Here is a 27062-nt window from a genome sequence, read left to right on the forward strand (position 1 = left end):
GTTGATGTGAACAGAAGCAGCCCAGGTGGTGTGTGTGTGTGTGTGTGTGTGTGCGCGCCTTCTGATGATGCATATTTCCTTTTTTTTTTTTTTTAAACCAAGCGTTACAGCTTTGTTTCTCTGATGGCTTTAATGTCATGGTGTCTCTGCTTTGGAGCCACACAGTTTAAAAGAAGGCATGGGGGAAAAAATATTTTTCATACCATAAATGTAGTCAATGAGCTCAGACGTGTGCAAACTGTGTATGGGAATGATTACACACTCATCTCGGAAGACTTTTTATTTTTTTTGGCTCACATCACTATATAAGCCAAATCATTTCTACAATCCCGATTCCAAAAAGTTGGGACAAGGTACAAATTGTAAATAAAAACGGAATGCAATGATGTGGAAGTTTCGAAATTCCATATTTTATTCAGAATAGAACATAGATGACATATCAAATGTTTAAACTGAGAAAATGTATCATTTAAAGAGAAAAATTAGGTGATTTTTAAATTTCATGACAACAACACATCTCAAAAAAGTTGGGACAAGGCCATGTTTCCCACTGTGAGACATCCCCTTTTCTCTTTACAACAGTCTGTAAACGTCTGGGGACTGAGGAGACAAGTTGCTCAAGTTTAGGGATAGGAATGTTAACCCATTCTTGTCTAATGTAGGATTCTAGTTGCTCAACTGTCTTAGGTCTTTTTTGTCGTATCTTCCGTTTTATGATGCGCCAAATGTTTTCTATGGGTGAAAGATCTGGACTGCAGGCTGGCCAGTTCAGTACCCGGACCCTTCTTCTACGCAGCCATGATGCTGTAATTGATGCAGTATGTGGTTTGGCATTGTCATGTTGGAAAATGCAAGGTCTTCCCTGAAAGAGACGTCGTCTGGATGGGAGCATATGTTGCTCTAGAACCTGGATATACCTTTCAGCATTGATGGTGTCTTTCCAGATGTGTAAGCTGCCCATGCCACACGCACTAATGCAACCCCATACCATCAGAGATGCAGGCTTCTGAACTGAGCGCTGATGACAACTCGGGTCGTCCTTCTCCTCTTTAGTCTGAATGACACGGCGTCCCTGATTTCCATAAAGAACTTCAAATTGTGATTCGTCTGACCACAGAACAGTTTTCCACTTTGCCACAGTCCATTTTAAATGAGCCTTGGCCCAGAGAAGACGTCTGCGCTTCTGGATCATGTTTAGATACGGCTTCTTCTTTGAACTATAGAGTTTTAGCTGGCAGCGGCGGATGGCACGGTGAATTGTGTTCACAGATAATGTTCTCTGGAAATATTCCTGAGCCCATTTTGTGATTTCCAATACAGAAGCATGCCTGTATGTGACGCAGTGCCGTCTAAGGGCCCGAAGATCACGGGCACCCAGTATGGTTTTCCGGCCTTGACCCTTACGCACAGAGATTCTTCCAGATTCTCTGAATCTTTTGATGATATTATGCACTGTAGATGATGATATGTTCAAACTCTTTGCAATTTTACACTGTCGAACTCCTTTCTGATATTGCTCCACTATTTGTCGGCGCAGAATTAGGGGGATTGGTGATCCTCTTCCCATCTTTACTTCTGAGAGCCGCTGCCACTCCAAGATGCTCTTTTTATACCCAGTCATGTTAATGACCTATTGCCAATTGACCTAATGAGTTGCAATTTGGTCCTCCAGCTGTTCCTTTTTTGTACCTTTAACTTTTCCAGCCTCTTATTGCCCCTGTCCCAACTTTTTTGAGATGTGTTGCTGTCATGAAATTTCAAATGAGCCAATATTTGGCATGAAATTTCAAAATGTCTTACTTTCAACATTTGATATGTTGTCTATGTTCTATTGTGAATACAATATCAGTTTTTGAGATTTGTAAATTATTGCATTCCGTTTTTATTTACAATTTGTACTTTGTCCCAACTTTTTTGGAATCGGGGTTGTAATACGTATGACAGTTTCAGACATTGGACCGCGACGGTGGTGATGCCAGACTACAGTATGAGCTGAGCAAGAAAGCGATCCTGGCCTCGAGATGGCTGCTGTTCTTGCAGTTCAGTCTATTTGTACAGATGGCACCTAATGGTGTCAGAAACCACATAAGGAAGTTCTTGCATTGTCTCTTACAAGTCAGTAAGGCAGGTTGAGATGAGTGTGTGAGGATTTTTTTTTTTTTGGATGTCGCTGCATGTAAAATCCAGTCGAAATGAAAAGCTTGTTAATTAAATCAAAATTTGCCTTATCGGTTACATTAACACTACGTTCAGACCGCAACCTGAAACGACCCATATCCGATTTGTTGTGAAATCCGATTTTTTTTGTTCGCCCGTTCACATTACCAATTATATGAGACTTGTATGCGATCTCCAATATGAACGGAAAACGACCCAAAAGTGTCCCGCATGCGCAAATTGACACGTAATAAGCACATCTACGTAATACGTAAACAAACAAAAAAAAGCGCACCCTTCAAGTTTGCAAGTAAAGGATGGAGATGAGGCGAGACCTGGCGATGTGGTTTTTGTGGCGGCGGCGGAACTCACACAATAATCTGATTAATGTGGGCAGCAGACTAATGAGACCGAAGGTGTCAAATTACTGGAAATTTCCAGAACAATCTTATCTTGTAATACAGGATGATTTAACATCCAGGTCCCTACCAAATCCACCATTAGCTTGATCAATTCTATAAAAGTCTATTTAAATTCTGAAAACTGTACAAATGTTGTTGTTTTCCACCAAAGAGGCGGGATTAGCCAACGCAGAATAGTGACGTTTGTCTGTTGTTGATGACGTGTAGGTCGCATGAATGCGACCTGTCCGGTCAGACTGCAGTCGCATGTGAAAATAACGGATATGCATCGGAATTAGGGCCACATATCCAAGCGGCCTGGGTCGCATGTGAAAAAAATCGGATCTGTGTCGTTCAGATTCTCATCTCATCTCATTATCTCTAGCTGCTTTATCCTTCTACAGGGTCGCAGGCAAGCTGGAGCCTATCCCAGCTGACTATGGGCGAAAGGCGGGGTACACCCTGGACAAGTCGCCAGGTCATCACAGGGCTGACACATAGACACAACCATTCACACCTACGCTCAATTTAGAGTCACCAGTTAACCTAACCTGCATGTCTTTGGACTGTGGGGGAAACCGGAGCACCCGGAGGAAACCCACGCGGACACGGGGAGAACATGCAAACTCCGCACAGAAAGGCCCTCGCCGGCCACGGGGCTCGAACCCGGACCTTCTTGCTGTGAGGCGACAGCGCTAACCACTACACCACCGTGCCGCCGTCGTTCAGATTGTCAATAACAAATCGGATACAGGTCGCATATGGGCAAAAAAATCGGATATGGGTCGTTTCAGGGTGCAGTCTGAACGTAGTCTAAGATTGGGTAACCGTGTGCATTCGCTTAATTTATTTTTCAGAAGATGAAGTTTCCAAGCTTTAGCGTTGGAAGCGATCTGTGTGTATGATTTGTTGTCTTGTGTGCCGTGGTTGGTGTTTGACGTAAACTTGTCCATTGTGGTTACGCGTATTATATTATTCTATTGTTATTACTGTTCGGTTATTCCCAAGACTTTTTCATTTGCTTTTGAGTCCACTGAGTTTGCAGAACTTCAGCTGTTTTTAACTGCTTGGATTAAACTGTAAGTGCCAGTAAACGAGCAATAGTATTTTTGTCATTCTGGACGACAGCCAAAGAAACAGCATCCTGTTTTTTTTTTTTCCTCTGTTGCTCTCTTCGGTTGAGTAGATAAGGCGAAAACGGAGGAGCCATCATCATGGGGGACGACAGCGAGTGGATGAAGCTGCCCATCGATCAGAAGTGCGAACACAAGGTAATTATTTTTTATTATTTTTTTTTCCCCCTCTCTCTCTCGTGCTCTCTCATGCTGAAATCATCATAGACGTGTTATGTCAAGCTGCTTCTGCATCAGCAGTTTAAACACTGTTGGTGTTACTCAAAGGTTTGCGCCTCGGGGATAACACACAGCAATCTTACACATTGTCTTTCTGCAGCTTCCAGCACCATGTGCCTATTTACCAAGTTTGAAACAGCCTCGTTGTTGTAAAAGAACGGTTATCACTGTGCCAGCGTCTGTTTGCTCATCTTTATTATATTGTCCTTATAAAATCCAGAATTAACTATCAGTCATTTGTAGCTTCTGTAATTCCACATACTGACTGAATACAGCGATTTCAGTTTAGTCATGACGCGACATGAAACTCCTGAGCTCCGCGTACGATAGCGTGTTGCAGCACTTCAGAGACGCAAAATCAGCATGTCCGATGGATCGCTGGTTTAATTTGCTGGGAACTGTTCTCCTTTCAGCCATGATTTGTTCAAATCTAACCTGTCAAATTCAAAATAAAGGCCAGTATCCATGGAAACGCTTGGATGCTACGTTCGTTTTGCTTGACGTGTTTGCGCAAGGTGATTCGTCTTTGGTGTGACGAATCAGTTCTGAAGGTTTGGGTTTGATCGTTTTAGTTTTCAAAGCCTGGAATCAGCAAATCGACTTTTTTTTTGGGGGGGGGGATCAGCTCCTAATTAGATTAGATTAGATAAAACTTTATTGATCCCTTTGGGAGGGTTCCCTCAGGGAAATTAAGATTCCAGTAGCATCATTACAGATAAACAAAGAAAAGAAATAGAGGAAAACTTCTAGATAAATGAAAATAAATTAAGTATTTACATATACAAATATAAAAAGAATAAGATATGGGGAAGAGGGGGAGGAGGGAAGAAAAGGGGGGGAGATATTGCACATTGTCTGGTATTGCTTATTGTTAGGCTAGGCTACTGCTCCTTCCCGTCCTCTGTCCTCCTGTTACCCCTCCTCCCCCCCAGAGAGGAGTTGTACAGTCTGATGGCATGAGGGACAAAGGAGTTTTTGAATGTGTTCGTCCTGCACTTGGAAAGGAGCATTCTGTCACTGAACAGGCTCCTCTGGTTGCTGATGACGGTGTGCAGAGGGTGACTGGCATCGTCCATGATGTTCAATAGTTTGTCCATAGACCTCTTCTCTGCCACCGTCACCAGAGAGTCCAGCTTCATGCCGACCACAGAGCCGGCCCTCCTGATCAGTTTGTCCAGCCTGGATGTGTCCTTCTTGGATGTGCTGCCCCCCCAGCACACCACGGTGTAAAACAGGACACTGGCGACCACAGACTGATAGAACATCCACAGGAGTTTCCTGCAGATGTTAAAGGACCGCAGCCTCCTAAGGAAGTACAGCCTGCTCTGTCCCTTCCTGTACGAGTGTTTGGTGTTGCAAGTCCAGTCCAGCTTGCTGTCCAGCCACAGCCCGAGGTACTTGTAGGAATCCACAGCCTCCACCTCGACTCCCTCGATCAGAACTGGTCGTGACCTTGGTCTGGACCTCCCAAAGTCAATGACCAGCTCCTTGGTCTTCGAGGTGTTGAGCTGCAGATGGTTCCTGTTGCACCACACAGCAAAGTCCCTCACCAGGCTCCTATACTCCTCCTCTCTGTCGTCACTGATACACCCAACGATGGCTGTGTCAATGTTTCAGTGTGAAACAGAAATGGGATGGTGGCTTGATGACGTATCGGACAGCTTGTATTAAAATGCAACCCCAATTCCATAAATTTGGGACACTGTGTAAAACAAATTAAGCAGAGTGACAATTTTCAAATCTTGGAACCCCGATATTTAATTGAAAATAATACAAAGACAACATATCAAATGGTGAAACTGAATTTTTTTTTTTTTTGAAAAACAATACAGTTGTTCATTTTGAATTTGAGGTCAGCAACACGTTTCAAAAAGTTGGCATGTTTACCCCGGTGTTGCATCACCTTTACTTTTAACAAGACCCTGTAAACGTTTGGGAGCTGAGGAGACCAGTTGCTGTAGTTTTGAAAGAGAAATGTTGTCCCATTCTTGCCTGTTATACAATTTCAGTTGCTCAACAGTTCAGGGTCTAATTTTGTCATATTTTAAATGGGACGCAGGTCTGGACTGCAAGCAGGCTAGTTTAGCACCTGGACTCTTTTGCTGCTTTTCCACTACAAACGCGGCTGAGTCGGGCTGAGCCGTGCCGTGCTGAGTTGGGCTGAGTCGGGCTGAGTGGGGCTGTTGGAGTTGCATTTCGACTACAACCGCGCTGAACCGTGCTGGCTGGACGTCACGTGATGTCGTTAAGCAGCGCAAACAGTCCAAAACCGTGCGAGTTTTGGTTGCTAAGCAGGGCTGAAGCGAGCCGAGTCGTGCTGTTCTGAGGTAGTCGAAACGCGAGCCATGTCGGGCTGAAGCGAGCTGAAAAAGGATAGTGGAAAAGGGCCATTTTTTACTACGGAGCCATGCAGTTTTTAATATGAGCAAAAAGCAGTTTGGCATTGTCTTGCTGAAAGAAGGAAGGCCTTCCCTGAAAAAGATTTTGCCTGGATGGCAGCGTATTGCTCCGAAATGTGTCTAGATCATTCAACATTAATGATGCCTTCCCAGATGTACAAGCTACCCCTGTGCACTAAATGATCATGTTTTATGAAAAATATAATAATTTTTCAGTTTCAGCATTTGTCTTTGAAAATGGTACAGTGAAATATAGGGTTTCCAACGTTTGCAAATCATCATATTCTGTTTGTTTTACACAGTGTCCCAAGTTTATGGGATTGGGGTTGTATTGGGTGCGTTTTAAGAAAATGAAATGACGTATTTATTTAGCAGCACTGTCAAAAATGGTTTAGCTACTTAAAAATAGTTGGCATTGAATTTCCTTATCGATTAGTTAATGAAAGGAAATAATAAATCTCTATGCAGCAATTGGCTTTTGTCCAGTGGAGTTAGTTGTTGCAGCCCTTCGTTTAGAGCTGAGTAATACTTGAATAACATGGCTGGTAAGCCCAATAAGATGCAAGATAGGATTCTGCTAGTAAGATTTAACCTCAGGCCATTATTAAAAAATGTTCTGTTTCCGGTCCACCGGCCGGGTGAGTGCCGTTTGTGCGGTTGAATTTTTTTTTTAACGCCGGTTTTTCTACATTTTTTTCGGGTTCGTAAATCTAAAATCGAACTTGACGTTTACGCATTCCCAGGGCTTTCCACTAAGGGCCTCTGCATGCTCTTGCGACAAGGCTTTCGCAGATAGCTTTTCGCAGACAGTTGTAATTTATCGTTGAGCGGGGAGTAATAGGCGTGCGCGATGTTATTCACCGCCACAACGCAAGGGGGCGCGAAATCGCTAGGAGTAGTTGGTGGGTGTGGTTAGTGGAGTGTTTATCCTCCAGTTACTTATAATGACTAGAACTGGAGTCGTATAGATGTACGTACTTCCTCACTTCCTCGATCAACCGCTCTTCGTGCTGCTTCATCTTCGCTCGTGTTTTTAAAAATGGCGGTAGTGAAAACAAACCAAACCGGGAAAGTAGGGAAGCGGAAGTGCGTGTACAGCGGATGTAGAGTGGACCAATCAGAGCCCTCTTGTCTGCGACGTTGTCTGCGAGGCTTCTGCGGTGGTCACAATTTTTGGGAGGTGCGCGCAGAGCGTCTGCGAAGGTGGGGGGGCTACGCAGATGCTATATGCAGCGCCGTCTGCGAGGACTGGGTTGTCAGCATAAATTGGCGTTAAGGCTCATGCTAGCCAGCCATGACAAATAAGTAGCCAGCTGGGGGGAGTAAACACAAAATAAACTCCTGTGCACGCAGTTCCCAGGATTAAATGTATTTTCCACAGACCATTTATTTATTCACTTTACTCAAATACAAAGTAAAATGGCAGTAAATCTTCTTTCGTTTCTTGCGTATTGCATCATGAGGCGTTCCTGGCTTGTAAATCTCTTATTTTCGGTGCATGACACATTCACGCAGCTGAGCATGCTATGAATTAACAACGACAACGGTCTGCAGTGGGGCTACACAAACATTCAGCGAACATTTCTCCATTTGTGTATGAAAATGCACTCCAACCACTCAGTTTGGTTTCATTTACAACCAACGGTGTCTTTTGATGCCAGCACGTAATTGAACGAGAGAAGACTGGTTTACCGGAGACAAAATAAGCGTCATCTCTGCTTCTGTTCCCTCCGACACACTACTGCCTCCGCCGAGTGCGCGCGCACACACCGCATGTCGGGGCCGCGGATGAGTTACTCTCCCTTACTCTGCGCATGCGCCGCGCGGCACAAAAAAAACGGCAGCCACCATGAAGGAAGGAGATCCGGAGTTTTCAAACATTTGCTTAAGTGTGAAATCGCAAAATGGTATTCTAGCGAACAACAAAATAGTAAAGATTCAGAAAAACAAATCATTCAGTGATCATTTTAATAGTGTAATTTTATCCGAACTAGGCCTAACGGTCGATTTAGAACTACAAAAAGTCCGTGTGTCGGACGTTTTAAGTACCTTTTGTAAAAGTTTTGCAAATGTTGCAGTCAGCATTTAAAATGCTAACTTAGTTTTTGTACAAGTTTCAGTTGATTAAACTGTCATATTTTATTAAATGTGTCTGCTTTTGTAATAAAGTACTGAAAGAGCAAACACAGCATTGTGATTTCTTATCCATCCATATATTTAAAAAAAAAAAATCCCTCCCTCCCGACTGAATTTTTTTGCTCACCCGGTGGACAGGAAACGGATTTTTTTTAAGGATGGCCTCAGAATAAATTCTTGTAATATACATGTACAAACGCATATGACGTCTCGTAGCGAACAGAGTGTTTTACCGGTGATGGTATGTAACTCCTTGGCTTGGGTGAACAGACTTACGGGATTGTCTCGAGTGAGGATCCATAAATCAAATTTTTATTAGCTGTCTTACCAATGGAACAAACATCTAATGTAAAAGCAGAAGTAACACCTGAAGGCCAGAATGGCTCAGGAAGCAGGAGTGTTGCGATGGTTTCTGTCCGAGAAAACAAACCGCTAAATGACCTGATCAGTAAGAAAAGAGAAGCCATCTTGAGAGCGATGATATGAAAATGGACCTTAAAGGCCTTTTGCTAATAAAAACCCTTCTCTTAAGGTATGGAAGGCCAGACTGAACGGATATGAAGAAGCACTGAAGCTTTTCCAGAGGATCACGGACGAGAAGAGTCCTGAATGGGGGAAATACCTGGGACTGATCAAAAAATTTGTTACAGACTCCAACGCTGTGGCTCAGCTCAAAGGCTTGGAAGCAGCACTTGTATTTATTGAGAATGCACATGTGGCTGGCAAGTAAGTGAAATTATTATTATTATTATTATTATTATTATTGTTGTTTTTATAATGTGTGTTTTATGAGGAACTAATTATACCCTCGCTCCGAAGGAGGGGGGTATGCTGGTCGACCTCTCTGTCTGTCTGTATCTCCGTCCGTCCGAAACACCCTTTTTCTCAGCAACCACAAATCGTAGTCACTAGGTACTTGGTACCGAGCTTCAGCTTGGGGTTCTATACCGTGTATACCGTTTTCGGGTCTGTCCCACATCGACTTCCTGTTTACCGACTGAATGTATTTATGAAACGGATAGCGTTAATTTACAAAATTTTCCCAACACTTTTCTCAGCAACTACAAATCACAACTGCTTGATATTTGGTACTGAGCTTCAGCTTGGGGTTCTATACCGTGTATACCGTTTTCAGGTCTGCCGCACATCGACTTCCTGTTTACCGACTGAACGTATTTACGAAACATATAGCGTTAATTTACAAAATTTTCCCAACACTTTTCTCAGCAACTACAAATCACAACTGCTTGATATTTGGTACTGAGCTTCAGCTTGGGGTTCTATACCGTGTATACCGTTTTCAGGTCTGTCCCACATCGACTTCCTGTTTACCGACTGAATGTATTTATGAAACGGATAGCATTAATTTACAAAATTTTCCCAACACTTTTCTCAGCAACTACAAATCACAACTGCTTGATATTTGGTACTGAGCTTCAGCTTGGGGTTCTATACCGTGTATACCGTTTTCAGGTCTGCCGCACATCGACTTCCTGTTTACTGACTGAATGTGTTTACGAAACGGATAGCGTTAATTTACAGAATTTTCCCAACACTTTTCTCAGCAACTACAAATCACAACTGCTTGATATTTGGTACAGAGCTTCAGCTTGGGGTTCTATACCGTGTATACCGTTTTCAGTTCTGCCGCACATCGACTTCCTGTTTAATGGCTGAATGTATTTAGGAAACATATAGGATGGATTTTGATGCTATTTCAAAATGACAGTTTCGCAGGATGCTATTTGAAATCCCTGGGGAGAGACACTGCTCTTTACTTGTTTCAGGGTTTATTATTTGTTGAAGTCAACATTCATAATAAGTGTCCTCTTCCTTCGATTGCTTGCATTCTGATATAAGCGAGAGCGGAGGGATACGCAAGTGAGCAGTAGCTCACAGTTGATCTTGTGAATTATTTGCATATGTGGTGATTTTCATATACACAAAGCTGGGTGTGTAGGATCAGACTGATGACCCAAGTTTTGCTCCGTGCACACCGGTGATGGAGTGAAACTTCAGTGTGCAGGCCTTTTTTTTTTTTTTATAAATTTTCTCCCTATTTTCTTCACAATTTGGTCATCTGCCAATTTCCACACCCCAACCAGCTCTTCATCATACAACAGCTACCAACTTGAGATGATGACGACCATCACATGCTTCCTCCAAGACACGTAAAGCCAGCCATGCAGTATCTTTCTGACCTGCTGTGTCACAGGGCAGCATAACGCGCAGAGAAAAGCGCTATGCGCCCTCTTTTGCATACATGAGCTCACATGTACCCACCCACGATTGCCTAGTTTTGCTGTGATTGACCGGGGAGAGAGAATGCACCATCTTTAGGCTTAAGATATTAGTAGTGGTTAATGGTGATCACCCATTTGTAGGCCATTACAAAAGTAATAATAGTACATTTTCAGAGGGACTTGAACGGCATGAACTTCGAGCATAAACGGTTATATCCAGTCTGTGCTGTCGCACTGTTTTTGCACTGTATGAGATGGCTTGTTCAGATGAATGCCTTTTGTTTTCCCGTGTGTGTGCGCGTGCCATAGTAACAGAGGAGTCATGCTAAACCTTTTTACAAAGCCATTTACAGCCTGTGAAACCTCTTCGTCCTTGTGTGTCAGGAAAGAGAAGACGCTCAGCTTGAGGATTTGTATGTGGTTTGTATTTGCGTATGGTTATTTGGATGTATTTGCTGGATGCTGCATTAATGTCTGAATGTAGACCCTAGTGATGGTTCTGGGGAATGGTTTCTCAGAGGCAGGCATGTCTGAGCAGTACTGTGTGTTTCTCCCAAAATAGCCATGCTGGACAGAACCTGACGTTGATTGTTTAAACATCTGACTGCTGTTTGTGTCACAGTGCGTGGTTGGAAGCCGTTTTGTTTTCTTTAACATGGTAGCCGCGGGGTCTTAAAGTCTTAAATTTAATATTCCAAAATTAAGGCCTTAAGTCTTAAATTGCTTTGCCCAAGTCTTAATTTTTTAAACAAAGGTCTTAAATTTACTCATACTATTCTACAATGTGAAAACGTGGGTTTTGCGTAACATCAGTGAATTTCTTGGAGCATGCACAAAGAAAGAAACAATATTGATACATTTTCGCGCTGGCGCAATTAGGGTTGCAAAGGGGTGGAAAATTCCCGGAAAATTTCTGGAAAGTTTCTGGAAAGTTTCCATGGAAACTTTGGTACAGGAATTTTGGGAATTTTCAAAAAAAAAAAAAGGCACTGGAATTACGGTAATTTAGGGGAATTATTTAATAATTTGATTTTTATTTTTTTATATATATATATATATATATATATATATATATATATATATATATATATATATATATAAATAATATGGGTGGCACGGTGGTGTAGTGGTTAGCGCTGTCGCCTCACAGCAAGAAGGTCCTGGTTTCGAGCCCCGGGGCTGGCGAGGGCCTTTCTGTGTGGAGTTTGCATGTTCTCCGCGTGGGTTTCCCCCACAGTCCAAAGACATGCAGGTTAGGTTAACTGGTGACTCTAAATTGACCGTAGGTGTGAATGTGAGTGTGAATGGTTGTCTGTGTCTGTGTCGGCCCTGTGATGACCTGGCGACTTGTCCAGGGTGTACCCCGCCTTTCGCCCGTAGTCAGCTGGGATAGGCTCCAGCTCGCCTGCGACCCTGTAGAAGGATAAAGCAGCTACAGATAATGAGATGAGATGTATGAATTTGGTGCTGGCCCGGCCCGCCTGGCAAATTTCAAAAGTCAATGTGGCCCCTGAGCCAAAAAGTTTGCCCACCCCTGCCCTAGCACCACTGTCGAACGCAGCCAAGCCAGACACCATCGGCAAGGCTAGCAACAACACAAGGGCCAAGCAGTGGCATGATGGGTATCGGTGGAACCCCGACACTTCGGGCAGAGGTGCTCTGGATTTTAAAAACAATTACGGAACACCACTCGTACAGCTCGAATGAGGGCATAAGCGAACTCTTTAAGGCTGTGTTCCCAGACTCGGAAATCGCTACAACATTCTCCTGTGGAAAAAACAAAACGTCTTGCATAACAAAATTCGGTCTTGCTCCTTATATAACGAAGGAGTTGGTCAAAGACGTTAACGAGGCGAGTGGTGGATTTCTCTCATTGTGTCTCTTATCTATCCACCTCCACATCTGTCTAACCTCCCTCCCTTGTTTACTAGGAGTATTTACATTTCTTTTTATTCTTCAAAATGTAAAATGGTTGAAGCAAGTTGAATGCTGGGAAACTAAGACAGAGTTTGTCTGTTTATTATCTCTGGGTGCATGGTCATAATTAGTTTAGAGACCATTCTTTAGGCCTTGAGTTGGGCCCTCAGTTTGGCTTTTTGGCTGATGAGTGCACACCATTGTACCAATGTATAGAGGGATCCCGCATGATGTCACCGCGCCGCGAGATTTTGTTAGGCGCCATATTGGAAGACCAAGTACACATTTATGCAAGTACATACATACATAAAACAAACTACACCTGAAATGTAGCCAGGGCCGGTTCTGCCCTAATCTGGACCCGGGTGCAACATCGCGCACCCCCCCCCCCCCCCCCCCCCAAAAAAAAACACACCAGTCTAAATCAGGACAACCAGTGTTCGAACTACGGGGGTACTCGGGGGATCCGAGATCCCCTGAAACAGACATGAGATCCCTTGAAAACATGATTTGGGAAATGTTGGGGGGTCTCTAAAATATTGCCAAAATGATGTTTATTGACATAGCAATCGTGTGTAACGGGAAGCATTTGCATATCCGAAGTGTTGTGTTTACATCAAAGATAAAATAAACTGATATGACAACGACTGCTGCTGCCAGGTTGGTTGTTGAGTAGCCTGACTGGGTTTTTTTTTTTTTTTTTTGTTCTTGCGTGTGGTATCATTGTTGACGCGAGGTTGTTTTTTGAACATGCCAATGCGGACACGATTTCCCCTGATGAGTTATGACTTCAGACGCGATGCGTGTGTGGAGGTGTGGAGTCCGCGTGATATGTGCGTAAGAGAGGCTTCTCATGTGTTTGGAGATCCGTGCTCCGAGACAAGCGCAAGCACCCCCCTCAGGGAAAAAAGGGACCCCCCCGAAAATATCGGCATAGTTCGAACACTGAGGACAACCATCACATAACTATAAACATTTTATATCAACTATTTTAACTAAATGGGCTATAATAAATAAGCCTGCAGGCAGCCACGGCGGGCTGCCTCAGAAAAGTAACCATTCAATGACAACTGAAAGCCTGCAGCCACGGCGGGCTGCCTCAGAAAAGTAACCATTTGTCCTACCTTAACTCGTTTTGCATTTTCTGCCTCCTTTTTTGTATTTTCGACCCTCCGTTTATTTTCTTTCCTTTTCTGAAAACCCGATTTGTGTCCAGTAAGGTATTAGGCAGAGACCCGTCCACCCGTAAATTTGACGGGCAATTGCCGATTTCAACGGGCAAGTATACACACAGACGGATACTGAAACGGACGATAATGCCGAAAATTTTCGCACATGAATACTCCCACATGTCATCCGATAAATCCAGTTATGTTCCGCCCACACACGGACTGGCCATCGGGAGTAGCGGGAGTTTTCCCGGTGGGCTGGTGGTTCAGCGTGGGCCGGCGGAGAAAAAAAAAAAAAAAAAACAGTTGCGCGCTGGCCTTTAATATGATAAGCAATGTTAACAGTTTCTTTAACAAACTGTTAACATTGCTTATTACAGTTGCGCGCTGGCCTTTAATATGATAAGCAATGTTAACAGTTTGTTAAAGAAACTGTTAACATTGCTTATCATATTAAAGGCCAGCGCGCAACTTTTTTTTTTTTTTTTTTTTTTTTCTTTCTCCGCTGGCCCACACTGAACCACCGGCCCACTGGGAAAACTCCCGCTACTCCCGATGGCCAGTCCGTGTGTGGTTCCGCCATCATTTACAAATCGTAAGAGAAACAGTTTAATACGAAAAATACTGAAAACTTGAAATGAAAAATCAGAATATTTCATCGTTTCCGCCATTTTGGCCCGCACTGAATCTTGTAACATGCGGACTGAATAAATCGCGAATTCTGATTGGTCGAAAATTGCCAAACACCCTGCGTTGTAGTTTCCTCTTTCTTGGCGGGAGAACCGCATTTTTTTTTGCTGACTCACTCTTCTGGATCAAGATGAATCCTAACAAACGCCCCAAATTGAATGTGACAAAAACTGATTCGTTTTTCCACAAAAAGACAGAAAAGGTATGTGTGATACATTGATTAACAAGGGGGTTTCATTGGGGTATGGTAAAATAGAATACTGTTGGTTTTTTTTTTTTATTAAATACTGTAACTAGATCAAAAGATTATATACAATTCATTGTTGTTTATTTTCTTTTCACTTTTGTTACCAAATCAAACACCATACATACATCTGATACATTCAGGAGTGAAACTGAAAAAAATACAAAGTAAAAATATGCAATATTTCTGATCAAAAATTACACGCCATTTCACCCTGAAAATGTCCTAGAATGCAGGAAATGAAGTCTAAATTTCAAAAATTTTCTGGGGGGGCATGCCCCCAGACCCCCCTAGAGGGACTTCGCGCCTGCGGCGCTCGTCTTCGCACCTGCGGCGCTTATCAGGATTATATAAAATATTATTTTTGACTGGTAAATTTCTTTTTCTGCCTAATACCCTAGTGTCCAGACATTTTGTTCTGCTACCAATGAACTAACTCGTCAGGTCTCGTCTCTCGAGCCTGCGATGAAGGGCAACAATTGATACATTTTTACAAACAGCCAATAGGGAGGTTGCAACGTTCAGGCTCTCCTTTGCTCAGAGACACTCAGTAATGCACTTATTCTCTGTCTCCTGGCAGAAAGCTCCTTGGTTTGCTTGTGTCTCAATCACAGCTGGTATTCTGTAGAAAGACTTCTTTTCACCTTTCCCATCAGCTTTGTTGGAACACCCTAACACAGCACAAAAGTTTACCATTGTAGGTTTATGATTAATCAAGTGCCTTGTGGGTTTAAATTCTGCGCGCTGCCGTTATTTCCCCCTAATCACGAGTTTGTTGGTCTTCCAATATGGCGCAGGGTTTGTTTACTTCCGGTTTCCGGTGACGTCAGTGGGAAGGGTCTATTGGTACGCCAATTGCATTTTTGTGCACCTTTTAAGAGACTTTCGGCTTACCTCTTTTCTATCTATATCTCTCTTCCCATCTATTCCCCTCGTCTCTTATCTATCTATGCCCCTCTGTATGTATCTCCCTCCCTCGTTTACAAGGGTACAAAATGTAAAATGGTTGAAGCAAGTGCTGGGAAACTAAGACAAAGAGTTTGTCTGTTTAGAGTGTTGTGAATGTTTTGATATTTTATTTTTAAAAAATACACTCGCATCACTTTTTTTATTTTAAGTATCATCTGCAGTTCTTTAGGCCTCGAGTGAGATCCTCAGTTTGGCTTTCTGACTGGTGAGTGCACACCTTTGGCATTAATGTGTTGGTATGCCTATTGCATTTTTGTGTACCTTTTTAAGGCCATGACGTGGACCCTACGTTGTGCTCCTTTCTTCCAGGTTTAGACTTGGTTTTTTGTCTTGAATGTGAAGATTCGACAAGCAATGCACATAATGACTTAAGTATATAACTTTTATTATAAAAGTATTTTTACTTGACACATTTGTCATTATTGGGAATTTGATCTGGTGTTCTACAACCGCATAATGGGTGCGATGTAGGTCTTAATTCTCATTTAAGTGGTCTTAGTCTTAAATTTATGGTGGTCAAACCTGGGGAAACCCTGTTTAATTATTATAAACAGACTTGGTGTATTCAGTATTTTTTAATTTAAAAATTAACTAACAAAACAGTCAATGACGGCATAGTGCACTCCAGCCGTGTCTAGTCCAGAAGGAACGATGTAAAGTGGGCACTATATAGAACCTATATCCACCCTAGGAACACCGACCTATTTGCCAGGAAGAATCCAGAACGGCGAGGAATTGACAATTTTTGTCGAACTGCTCATTAAGGCTTAATTAGTCCAGAACTTCATTAATAACTGTAAGTAATCTGGGTAGAAGTTCCCTAGGTAGCCCTACCTTCATGCCAGAAAGAATCACAATCGGTGAAGAATTGAGGGAGAAGAAGCAATTTGTGTGGAAACTGTTCGTTAGGGCTTAATTACTCCATATCGTCCTCATTAATTGCAATTATGCAAATTTGGTTAGAAGCCATATGCACCCCAGGCAGACCTACCTTCCCGCCAAAAAGAATAAAAATCGGTGAGGAACTGCGAAAGAAGAAGCGATTTTCGTGAAATGCGGACGATGCCGGACAGACGAAGGACAACACATGATGGCATAAACTCCTCGCCTGTCGGCCAGCTGAGCTCATCTCATCTCATTATCTCTAGCCTCTTTATCCTGTTCTACAGGGTCGCAGGCAAGCTGGAGCCTATCCCAGCTGACTACGGGCGAAAGGCGGGGTACACCCTGGACAAGTCGCCAGGTCATCACAGGGCTGACACATAGACACAGACAACCATTCACACTCACATTCACACCTACGGTCAATTTAGAGTCACCAGTTAACCTAACCTGCATGTCTTTGGACTGTGGGGGAAACCGGAGCACCCGGAGGAAACCCACGGGGAGAACATGAAAACTCCGCACAGAAAGGCCCTCGCCGGCCACGGGGATCGAACCTGGACCTTCTTGCTGTGAGGCAACAGCGCTAACCACTACACCACCGTGCCGCCCCCAGCTGAGCTAATAATATAAAAAATAAAGTAGTATTAAACTTCTGCAACAGTGATTACATATTTTTTTTTTATATTTCTTCATGAAACGAGTTCAGGATGGCTTTGCAGAGATACGGTTACCAACCCAAAGTGGATTAGTGTCCTGTAAAAGCACCTCAGGTAGCGAAGACTTCCTGCCAAATAGAAAAGTTGTACGGGGGGGGAATGAAATGTAATTCTCGGAGTATCTCTTTATTTGTAATATTGCATTTCTCTTGTATCACTCAAACTCTTCCGTGGAAAAGCAATCAGAATTAAACACCAACTTCAGGTCAGAATAATATAATTCTGCATTTAAGTGCATTTTACGTTCGTGTTTTATTCCTCTTATACAGCAATTTACCACTAAATGCAGTGGGTTGTTTTTTTTTTTTTTTAAATCAGTGTGCTCATTTATCACTTCTATAGTAACAGCTAATTTACTAGGACGTGTGTGTGTGTATTTTTATATGTGGCAGATCACAGAATCCAGGGACACATGTCGGCCCGGGGGCATTTTGAGTTATTGACAGATTCAGAAAGTACAGTTTCTAAGCTTTCCAATGATGTGGAGATCTGACAATATTTGAAGAATGTGTGGCCTTTTGAAAGTGTATACTTCTTAAAACAGAAAAGGGAGAAAATCGCCCTCAAAGTTTTCCATCTCAGCTACTCTGGGTGCAGGGCGGGCACATAATGCTGCTCATTTGCATGACATTAAGGAAAGCCCTACCCCCTACGAGCTAGCACGATACTACTTTCATGTAAACAAAGATCACCATGTCAATTTTCCTTCCATGCAAAGTATGCCCAACACAATTATGAAGTACAAAAATAAGTCCTAAAGTATACTTTAACGTTTTGTGGTTGAAAAATTACTCACACCGTAAGAAAGAGCACAATGATGACACAACTAACACAACACTAGTTTCATGTAAAGCCTCGGTCACAACCGGCCGTACAGTACGCGCTCCTACAGCCGGTCTACATGCAAAAAAACGCAAGAAAAGCACGAGAGCGCGCGCGTGATGTGCTGATTTTCGAGCCGCAGACCGGCCGCAGAGGTTCTTTGTCATGTCAATCAAACTCTACGGGCGCTTACGTTTTTTTCAGGTTGCAAGACAAACTTACGGCCAACGCGTGTCTTTCTCCGTGAACAAAAAAAAACCGCAGCAATTTGGGAAACGCCAAAAATCACACGGCCAAAAAATCGTACATCCGGTTGTGACCTAGGCTTAACCAAACCACAACGCTCTCCGTTACATGCAAAAATAACCACACAGCCTTAGATTAATAAACTTACCCCACCAGAAAGAGAAACGGCGCCTTGCACACACCAATGCCTCCGATGGAATGCAGTCCTAGAACGGTCCGTGTATCATCCGATCATTCAAGTATTCCATTCAATCTGGAAAACGAGGTTGCATTTTTTTTTTTTTTGCTAGAAATGGTTATCTCCGATGTAAATACCGAGTGTCTGTTTGCTTTGCGGTGTTTGCTCCTCTGCGCTCTGTTTAGTAACTCATTCCATAGTGAAATCACACGCCTGTATGCAGTTAAGTAGCCATGCGCTCAACTCGGATCATACAGCTGATTCGCAGAAAAAAAACCCCAAAAGACTTAAATCATCATGTGAATGGCCCATATGGTAATTTACCCACACCCCCCAGCAGGCTACAGTCCTGACAAAAACGAGACAATTTTCAACAAAAAATGTATGCTTTTCCAACAAAACAATCTATTATCTGAAATACTGATTGCATTCTTCAAGATCTCAACTTGCACATGATGGAAAAAAACAAAAATCACAAATTTCGAAAAAAATGCTTCTTTTGCGATTATCTCGGATTCGTTTCGGCCGACGTGTCCCTGGATTCGGTGAGGGGTCACATATGTGTCAATGATGTGGCTTAGCTTTCTCTGTTCGGAGCGGTTTGCTTAACGCTTTTTTGGAAGGAGTCTCTAGTGTCAGCACTTTGTAACAGTGAGCGCTAAAGCTGTCTGTAATGTTACATTTTCTGCCTCAGGCAAGCCAGAAGACTTCTGGTTTCTCTGTAACATGAAAAGCTGTAGTTCTTTTGTCTTAATTTCAAGAGAGAAATAAGTGAAGCTGGTGAGGAAATGACAGTTTATCGTTGCAGCGACGTAAGAATTTGTTTCCTCATCAGATGTGACTGGAAGTGGATAAAAATTGTTTTTTAATAAAGAATTAAAATAAATCGGCTACTCGCCCCATTTCCAGGAAAGTTGATTTTCCAAAATGCAATAAAAACAAAAATCTGTGTTTTTTTTTTTTTTTTGGTTTATTCATGTGAACCTTTATTTACCGGACGGAAGTACAAAAAGATTTTCAATCGTGTACTGACCAACTTAACTGTATTTTGTAAATATAAACAAAGTTAGAATTTGATGCCTGCAGCACACTCAAAAAAAAAAAAAAATTGAATGGTGAAGACACTGTAGGTGTAGTCGGAAGGCAACTGGAATAATCCTTCTTAACTAAATAATTTGCATGGCAAAGTGATTGAATGTCGATCTTGTCTTTCAGGACCACAGGGGAAGTGGTGTCGGGTGTAGTAAGTAAAGTTTTCAACCAGCCCAAAGCCCGAGCCAAAGAGCTGGGAATGGATATCTGCCTCATGTACGTAGAGATCGAGAAAGCAGAGATTGTCCAGGACGAGCTCATCAAAGGACTGGATAACAAGAACCCTAAGATCGTCGTGGCCTGCATTGAAACGATCAGAAAAGCACTGAGGTGAGACGGACTGCTCTGTTGATTTTGCTTTTACAAAACGAGTCAAAATCTGCTGAAGATGAATCCTGAGTTTTATGCCCTGTTTTGTTTGTTTGCAGTGAATTTGGTTCCAAAATCATAACCCTAAAGCCAGTAGTCAAAGTGTTGTCAAAGCTGTTTGAGTCTCGTGAAAAGGCAGTGCGTGAAGAGGCCAAATTGCTCGCAGTAGAGATTTATAAATGGATTCGGGACGCTTTGCGAACTCCACTGCAGAACATCAACTCTGTACAGGTGAGACAAGAGCGTCAGATACAAACACCCCACCACACCCCACCCCACCAAGTCCTACCTGTTGCGCTACCTGTGGATTACAAAAAAAAAAAAATTGTCAGGTTTTTCTCTGACCTCACAGTCTGGAGCAATATGTTCTACGTCGTCAGAATCTATATGTCAAATAAGGAGTTCATATGGTCTTTCTACAAAATCTCACTAGATACAGGAGATCTCACCGACGTTCCTGTACCTCTGGTCTGCATTCGATAATGGAGCTCTTTTATACACTATATGGCCAAAAGTCTTTGGATACCTGATTATTAGGGCTGTAACAATACACCCAACTCACGATTCGATTCGTATCGCGATTTTTGACCCACGATTCGATACACCCACGATTTTTTTTAAATGTATTTTTAAAAGTACCGTATTTTCTGGACTATAGAGCGCACCTGTATATAAGCCGCATCCGCTCTATTTTTAAAAAAAAATTAAAAAAAAGATATACAAGCCGCACCGGGCTATAAGCCGCAGATATCTATGTTGAAAAATTAGATATTTACTGCATGTACAGAACGATTTTGTACTGTAAATGTACATGTATGTACCTGAACAGATTCTTTCCGAACAGTGCCTTTTAACACGGCAGCAACTTTGCTGATTAAAACGGAACAGAACCAAGAGAAAATAACCGGTATTTATTTACCTTCATTTCTCCTGTGTTTGAAACCACAAGTCACTTTAATCATCTTCGCTGGATTTGAAAATAATTACCAGTTAGTAATTTGTCGTGCGTGTTCTATCTGCTAAAGATCTGCTAATTCTTCTTTGCATTGATTTTTCGTCTATCTTATTTTTGATTCTACTTCCGGTTAGAGCGCCCCTAGCGGTGGAAGAAAAATCCACAGAATAGCCGCACCTTTGTATAAGCCGCATGGTTCAAAACCTAGGAAAAAAGTAGCGGCTTATAGTCCAGAAAATACGGTAGTAAATTTGACTTATTAACATTTACTTACTTACATTAACTATTTAATAACAAATAATTCAGACCACTGCAGAGAATGAGTAATATGTATGCAAAAATGAACAAATGTATATCCAAAGACTGTTTTATTTCTCAAAATAATACTGTTGAGCCGGAAGCTCTGTTTTTTTCGGTTCTGAAAAAGTCATTTTTCCAAATCATGTAAATCCGTTAAGATTTTTTGGGGGGGGAGGGTGGCTCTCTCACTGTCTCACTCTCATAGGGCCAATGATTTTCTGTGATCGCGGAAAACAGATGGAAATTACGGAATTTTTATGGTGAAACATTGCTCGCGTGTCAAAATGTAACTGCCGCAGAAGGCTTCCGCCCAAGCAGACATGCCTTCAGTGTTGCCAGATATTGCTAACGTTTTCCACCCCAAAATATGTTCAAAACCAGCCAAAAAGCACCTAAACCTGCCCAATCTGGCAACACTGCATGCCTTTCCGGTCAAGTGATTGTGATTGGCTTGTGGCACACCTAGCCAGCCAATGAGCTGCTTGTTTACAGATTCGCTCCCCGCGTCGCAACCAGAATGGCGACCGCTTAAAAGAAATGAATGCTCTGCCAGTGGCAAGTGTGGACGTTGCGTGACTCGCAGAAGATTGTCGCAGGTCGGCGAAAAAACGACTTACTAATAGATATAAAAAAATAAAAGTAATTTAAGTAAGTTTAAAATGTAATTTAAATAAAAAGTAAAGTATTCATAAATTGAAGTTTGGAAGGGTGTACTGCGATTCTGCCTTCTTGTATCACGATACGGATCGTGGCTCTGCGTATCGCGATTTCAATTTCGATACGTATATCGTTACAACCCTACTGATTATCACACCCTACGTGTGCTTTTTAAACATCCCATTCCAAATTTGGTTCTCTTTCTATGTGATGACCTCCACTCCGTATTCCATGAGATTTTATGGATTTGTGCTCAGCCACATTAGCGAGGTCGAGCACTGATGTCAGGTGAGGAGACCTGGGGTGCAGTCTGCATTCCAGTTCATCGCAAAGGTGGTCACTGGGGTTGAGGGCAGGGCTCTGTGCAGGACGTTCAGGTTCTTCCACTCCAAACTTGGCCAGGATTGTCTTCATCGACCGTTTGCTTGTGCACAGGGGCATTGTCGTGCTGGAACAGGTTCGGGCCTCTTGGTTCTAGTGAAGGGAAATTTGTAATGCTGCAGCATACACAGACATTGAACACTCGCTTAGGGAAGAACCACAGGAGTGTCCTGCTGAACCTCTTCTGCTCCTCGGACCTGCCCGATCCATCCTGATGCCCCGTGTCTGGTCGGAGTCTCATCACATCGCTCCTGCAGAGGACGGCCCCTGTATGGACAGTTGAAAGTGACACTTGGAAGATGCTCTGGACACTTACTGTACAGTAATGCTTTTATGGCTGAGGACTACAGTTGACTTGCTAACTTTAAGCCTCGGTCACAACCGGCCGTACGTGCTCCTATGGCCGGTCTACGTGCAAGAAACGCACAGAGGGCACGCATGTGACGTGCTGATTTTCGAGCCGTAGACTGGCCGCAGACCGGCCGCAGAGGTTCTTTGTCATTTCGAACAAACTCCACGGGCGCTTATGTTTTTTTCAGGTTGCAAGACAAACTTACGGCCAACGTGCGTCTTTCTCCACGAACAAAAAAAAAACGCAGTGATTTGGGAAACGCCAAAAATCGCACGGCCAAAAAATCGTACGTCCGGTTGTGACCTAGGCTTTAGGACTGCAGTCGTCATGAACAGGGTGTTTTTTTTTTTTTTTTTTTTTTTTTTTTTTTTTTTAAACCTCAAGTTTCCATCAATGAAGAGTTATAGCGCAACGAAACTGACTTCATGTTAAAGGTCCCATGGCATGGTGGTTTGTTGATGCTTTAAACGGGCTCATGGAGGTTTCCGGATGTTATATCCGCAGCCTTTCTCGAAATGAACCCTCGGCACGTAGATATAGCCTCCTGGGAGAAAGCCCCATTTCAGCGCTTTTCCCAGTGCGTCGTTTTGCTAATGAGAAGCAGGAGGTGGGGAAGGGTAGAGGGTGGGGGCGGGTCTTATCATTAATATTCATGACATGTAAACGTGTTACCTCTGATTGGCTAACAGCACTGTGACGCTACCTCCAGTGGGTCAGAACAAGCGGATGTGGGTGTCTTACGATGGCGAGAGAGAAGGAACAAACCGCGAAGGGAAAAATACCGCGCGCTGACATCATTAAGGTGCGACGCGAGGAAATAAAATAAATTCAACAAATGTTTGGGTTTTTACTGAACAAACAAACAAATAAAATGAACGAGTGACTTAAAAAAAAGAATGTGGTTGTCTTTGTAAAAACTGTTTTGATTGGCTATTATAACAGAGCATGCTGCATGCTTTTTGGTTTTGTAGCGCAGAGTACCTGGCTAACTGCAGGAAGCGGTTAGCTGCACAGCTAATGTAGCCATTGCAAGGCTAATGCACCGATTTTAAAACACGGCAAAACGACTTAACAGTTATACACTTACTTGTTCGGTGTTTGTTGCTGATGCGGCAGGGATGCTTGGTACGGACCCAGGCTTCAGTGACAGTTGATGTGCAAAACCTGCCCTGTACTGTCCCAAGTTGTGGAAACATTCATCAGGAAAATGCTTCCGACAAACATACACCGTCTTAGGTAGACTCGACGGCGTATTATTGGAGTAAATAAAATTAAGCCACTGCGTCTTCAGGGGCTCTCCCGTCGGCAGTAAAAACAGACTCTTTTCTGTGTTGTCACATCCATGTACAGCGCAATTTCCATGTTTGGTGGCAACTTTTGAGCTGTGCGGGCAATCCATACAGTGGGTGGGAATCCAGAGGGGGGGCGTGGGGATCATCTCCCTTGCTGACGTAGTAAAGGGAAGAGTTTATCAACGCGCCGTTTTGACGCGCCATTCTCAAATGTTGGGCATAGTTTGGTTTACACATTATGAAATTTCTAGCCACTGGGGTGACTTAAGAAGGTCAGAGGAACTCATTTTAACGTTAAAAAACCTCAAAGTGAAAATTTCATGCCATGGGACCTTTAAAACTGTTAATGTTCTAGTCATGTCACTCAAATGAGGATGGGTTCCCTTTTGAGTCTGGTTCCTCTCGAGGTTTCTTCATGTCGTCTGAGGGAGTTTTTCCTTGTCACCAGTGTGCGAAATTGCCGCGTGCCCGGTAGCCCGCCGCTATCAACTTTTTCGTCAGGCCATAAACTATAAAAAGTAGCGAGGCCGTCATGCCACAAACATTGGCCCGCCTGTGAACGTACATTTGGACGGTTTCATGCTTGTATTACTATGTCCCTAACACGACACATCCACCTTTTGCAAGGATTGTTTTCATTGGTTATTTTGTCAGATATGTCACAAATCTGTAAAACGAAAGCGAATCAGCTGCCATCTCTTAAAGGAGCAGTTTATCACATTACGTTTTGCCAACATTGTGGCGTGAGATTCTACAGGAGTGCGCCTTTTCAGGACAATCATGTGGAAGTTTCTGGGTTTGCCTGAGAAAAAAGTGAAGCAGAAGAAGAAATCAAAGCTACTAAGAAGCAATATGAGGAAGAAAAGCGGGAGAGGACATTTAAACCAGGTTGGCTGCAGACATACAATTGGTTGTTGTGCTCAAATACACAAAAATGGATGTTTTGCCGACTTTGCCGTTCAATTTATGGTCCGTGCGCTGTTAGAAAACCCGGACTGAAAACTGACAAATATCACAAGCTCCTCTTGTGTTGGGCTTACAGAACTTTAAAAAAACCACACACTAGATGTGCATCAGGCATCCGAGGGTCATACATTCACACTGGCCAGCAACTTTTAATGCTGGCCATGAATATTGAAAAGTTAAGAGCCCTGTTGGCCATTTCTGATTTTCAAGATATTTCACACACTGCTTGTCCCCGTCGCCACAGGCTTGCTCACTGGGGATAGATTAGGGATAAAATTAGCTCATGTTTAAAGTCATTCAAATTCTGTAAAGCTGCTTTGCGACAATGTTTATTGTTAAAAGCGCTATACTAATAAACTTGACTTGAGTGTGATGGTTAGGTGTCCACAAACTTTTGGCTGTGTAGTGTAATGTTATTATTTTGACAAACTTTAAAATGAGATGTTCAGCTTTTTTTTTTTTAATAATGCAAAAGACAGCAGTGATTTCAGTTTTTCCACTTCATGTCAGTCCCATTAAAGGCCTTTTAGTTATAAATATGCATTAAATTTAAATTCTGTGTGTGTTAAGTATATGGGGACTTTTTTATATTAAAGGAAAAACCTGCTTTTTTTTCTGGAGGAATATTAGGCGTGCGCTCTCCTCCTCCTCCTCCTCCCCCCACTCACGTATAGATTGTTTTCACTGACGTCACGGCATTCCGGGGAACGCCCTACAGCCGCCATCTTGTGGGGCAAAAAAACCGGACCATCGCCATTACAGGCTACGTTATCTCGGACGAATTTATGAAGTTATATAGTCAGTTTTCTAAAATAAAGATCAATGTCGGCAAAATCGAGCAAACAGAAGTATATAGACCCTTTTCACTCACGTGACCTTTGTAAACGCGACCGCCATTTTGGACATGAAGAAATAACGGTTTATGGCACAGACCCTTTCGGTTCTCGCTCATCTAGCTGCTACAATGACTGCTTAGTCTGCAACAATAATACCTAACACACATTTAAGTATCCGTCGTAAAGACGTGAAACTCGTCGAGTGACGAGTGTGTTCATTGATAAGCTAACACAATCTAAAAGTAGACATACCATCACACTGCCCTGGCGCTGTGTACAGTTTACCTTCTATGGTTTGTGCACTCACTATTTGCCATTACTTTCTCCAACCCAGTGTTCGAACTATGCCGATATTTTCGGGGGGTCCCTTTTTTTCCCTTGGGGGGGGTGCTTGTGCTTGTCTCAGAGCGCGGATCTCCAAACACATGAGAAGCCTATCTTACGCACATATCACGTGGACTCCACACCTCCACACACGCATCGCATCTGAAGTCATAACTCATCGGGGAAATCGTGTCCGCATTGGCATGTTCAAAAAAACAGCCTCAACAATGATACCACACGCAAGAAAAAAAAACCCAGTCAGGCTACTCAACACATCTGATCCACAGCAGCACCAAAGCATCACTGGAAATCATGTCAACAACCAATCTTCCATTTCAGCACGTGTCAACAAACAAATGGCACCACAAACATGAACGAATCGCTCAGGCTACCGATTCCAAACCCACAGCAGACGAATAATTAAATGCATCTTACCTTAAAGCAGAATCGACCACAAAGGAAGTGTGTTGGCACTGTTGGCACACTTCCTTTCTACTAGTTTGTGTCCCCAACCTGGCAGCAGCAGTCGTTGTCATATCGGTTTATTTTATCTTTGATGTAAACACAACACTTCGGATATGCAAATGCTTCCCGTTACACACGATTGCTATGTCAATAAACATCATTTTGCCAATATTTTAGAGACCATCCATCTTCTCCGTCGGTCAGCATCTGTCGGGATCCGATAAAATGATAAATCTTGCCTTGTGTGTTGATGGTTACTACATCCAGGTGCACAACAATATAATGGCATGATGGAAGTCTTGCTGAAAGTAAAAACTTTCTTTGATGGCTATATTCCTTTCGATGCTTCGCCGTCGTTCCTCGTTGTTGGCTGTGGTAGACTACTGGTAGTACGTGTCCAAAATGGTGGCCGCGTTTGTCATGACGTCACGTGAAAAGGGTCCATAGATACATTAGACGACATCTCACGACAACGGTATGCAGCCAAACTGGCCTTGATTGGGGGAATTGACCCCTACGAAGTGGACAAAGATGCATTTTCAAGTTTAT

The 27062-nt window shown here is 42.9% G+C and overlaps 1 protein-coding gene across 3 annotated transcripts in view; it reads left to right on the forward strand.

Moving 5' to 3' along the window:
* ckap5 (cytoskeleton associated protein 5) overlaps positions 1–27062 on the forward strand; it is a 120472-nt gene that overhangs the window by 9185 nt on the left and 84225 nt on the right. For all 3 annotated transcript variants that reach the window (XM_060928229.1, XM_060928230.1, XM_060928231.1), the window contains exons 2-5: positions 3745–3829; positions 8978–9171; positions 19740–19946; positions 20045–20216. In XM_060928229.1, the coding sequence (XP_060784212.1) occupies positions 3773–3829; positions 8978–9171; positions 19740–19946; positions 20045–20216 (630 nt within the window). In that variant the 5' untranslated portion in view covers positions 3745–3772. The remainder of the gene's footprint in view (positions 1–3744; positions 3830–8977; positions 9172–19739; positions 19947–20044; positions 20217–27062) is intronic.

Source organism: Neoarius graeffei, chromosome 8 (assembly GCF_027579695.1).
Source record: "Neoarius graeffei isolate fNeoGra1 chromosome 8, fNeoGra1.pri, whole genome shotgun sequence".
Classification (NCBI taxonomy): Eukaryota; Metazoa; Chordata; class Actinopteri; order Siluriformes; family Ariidae; genus Neoarius; species Neoarius graeffei.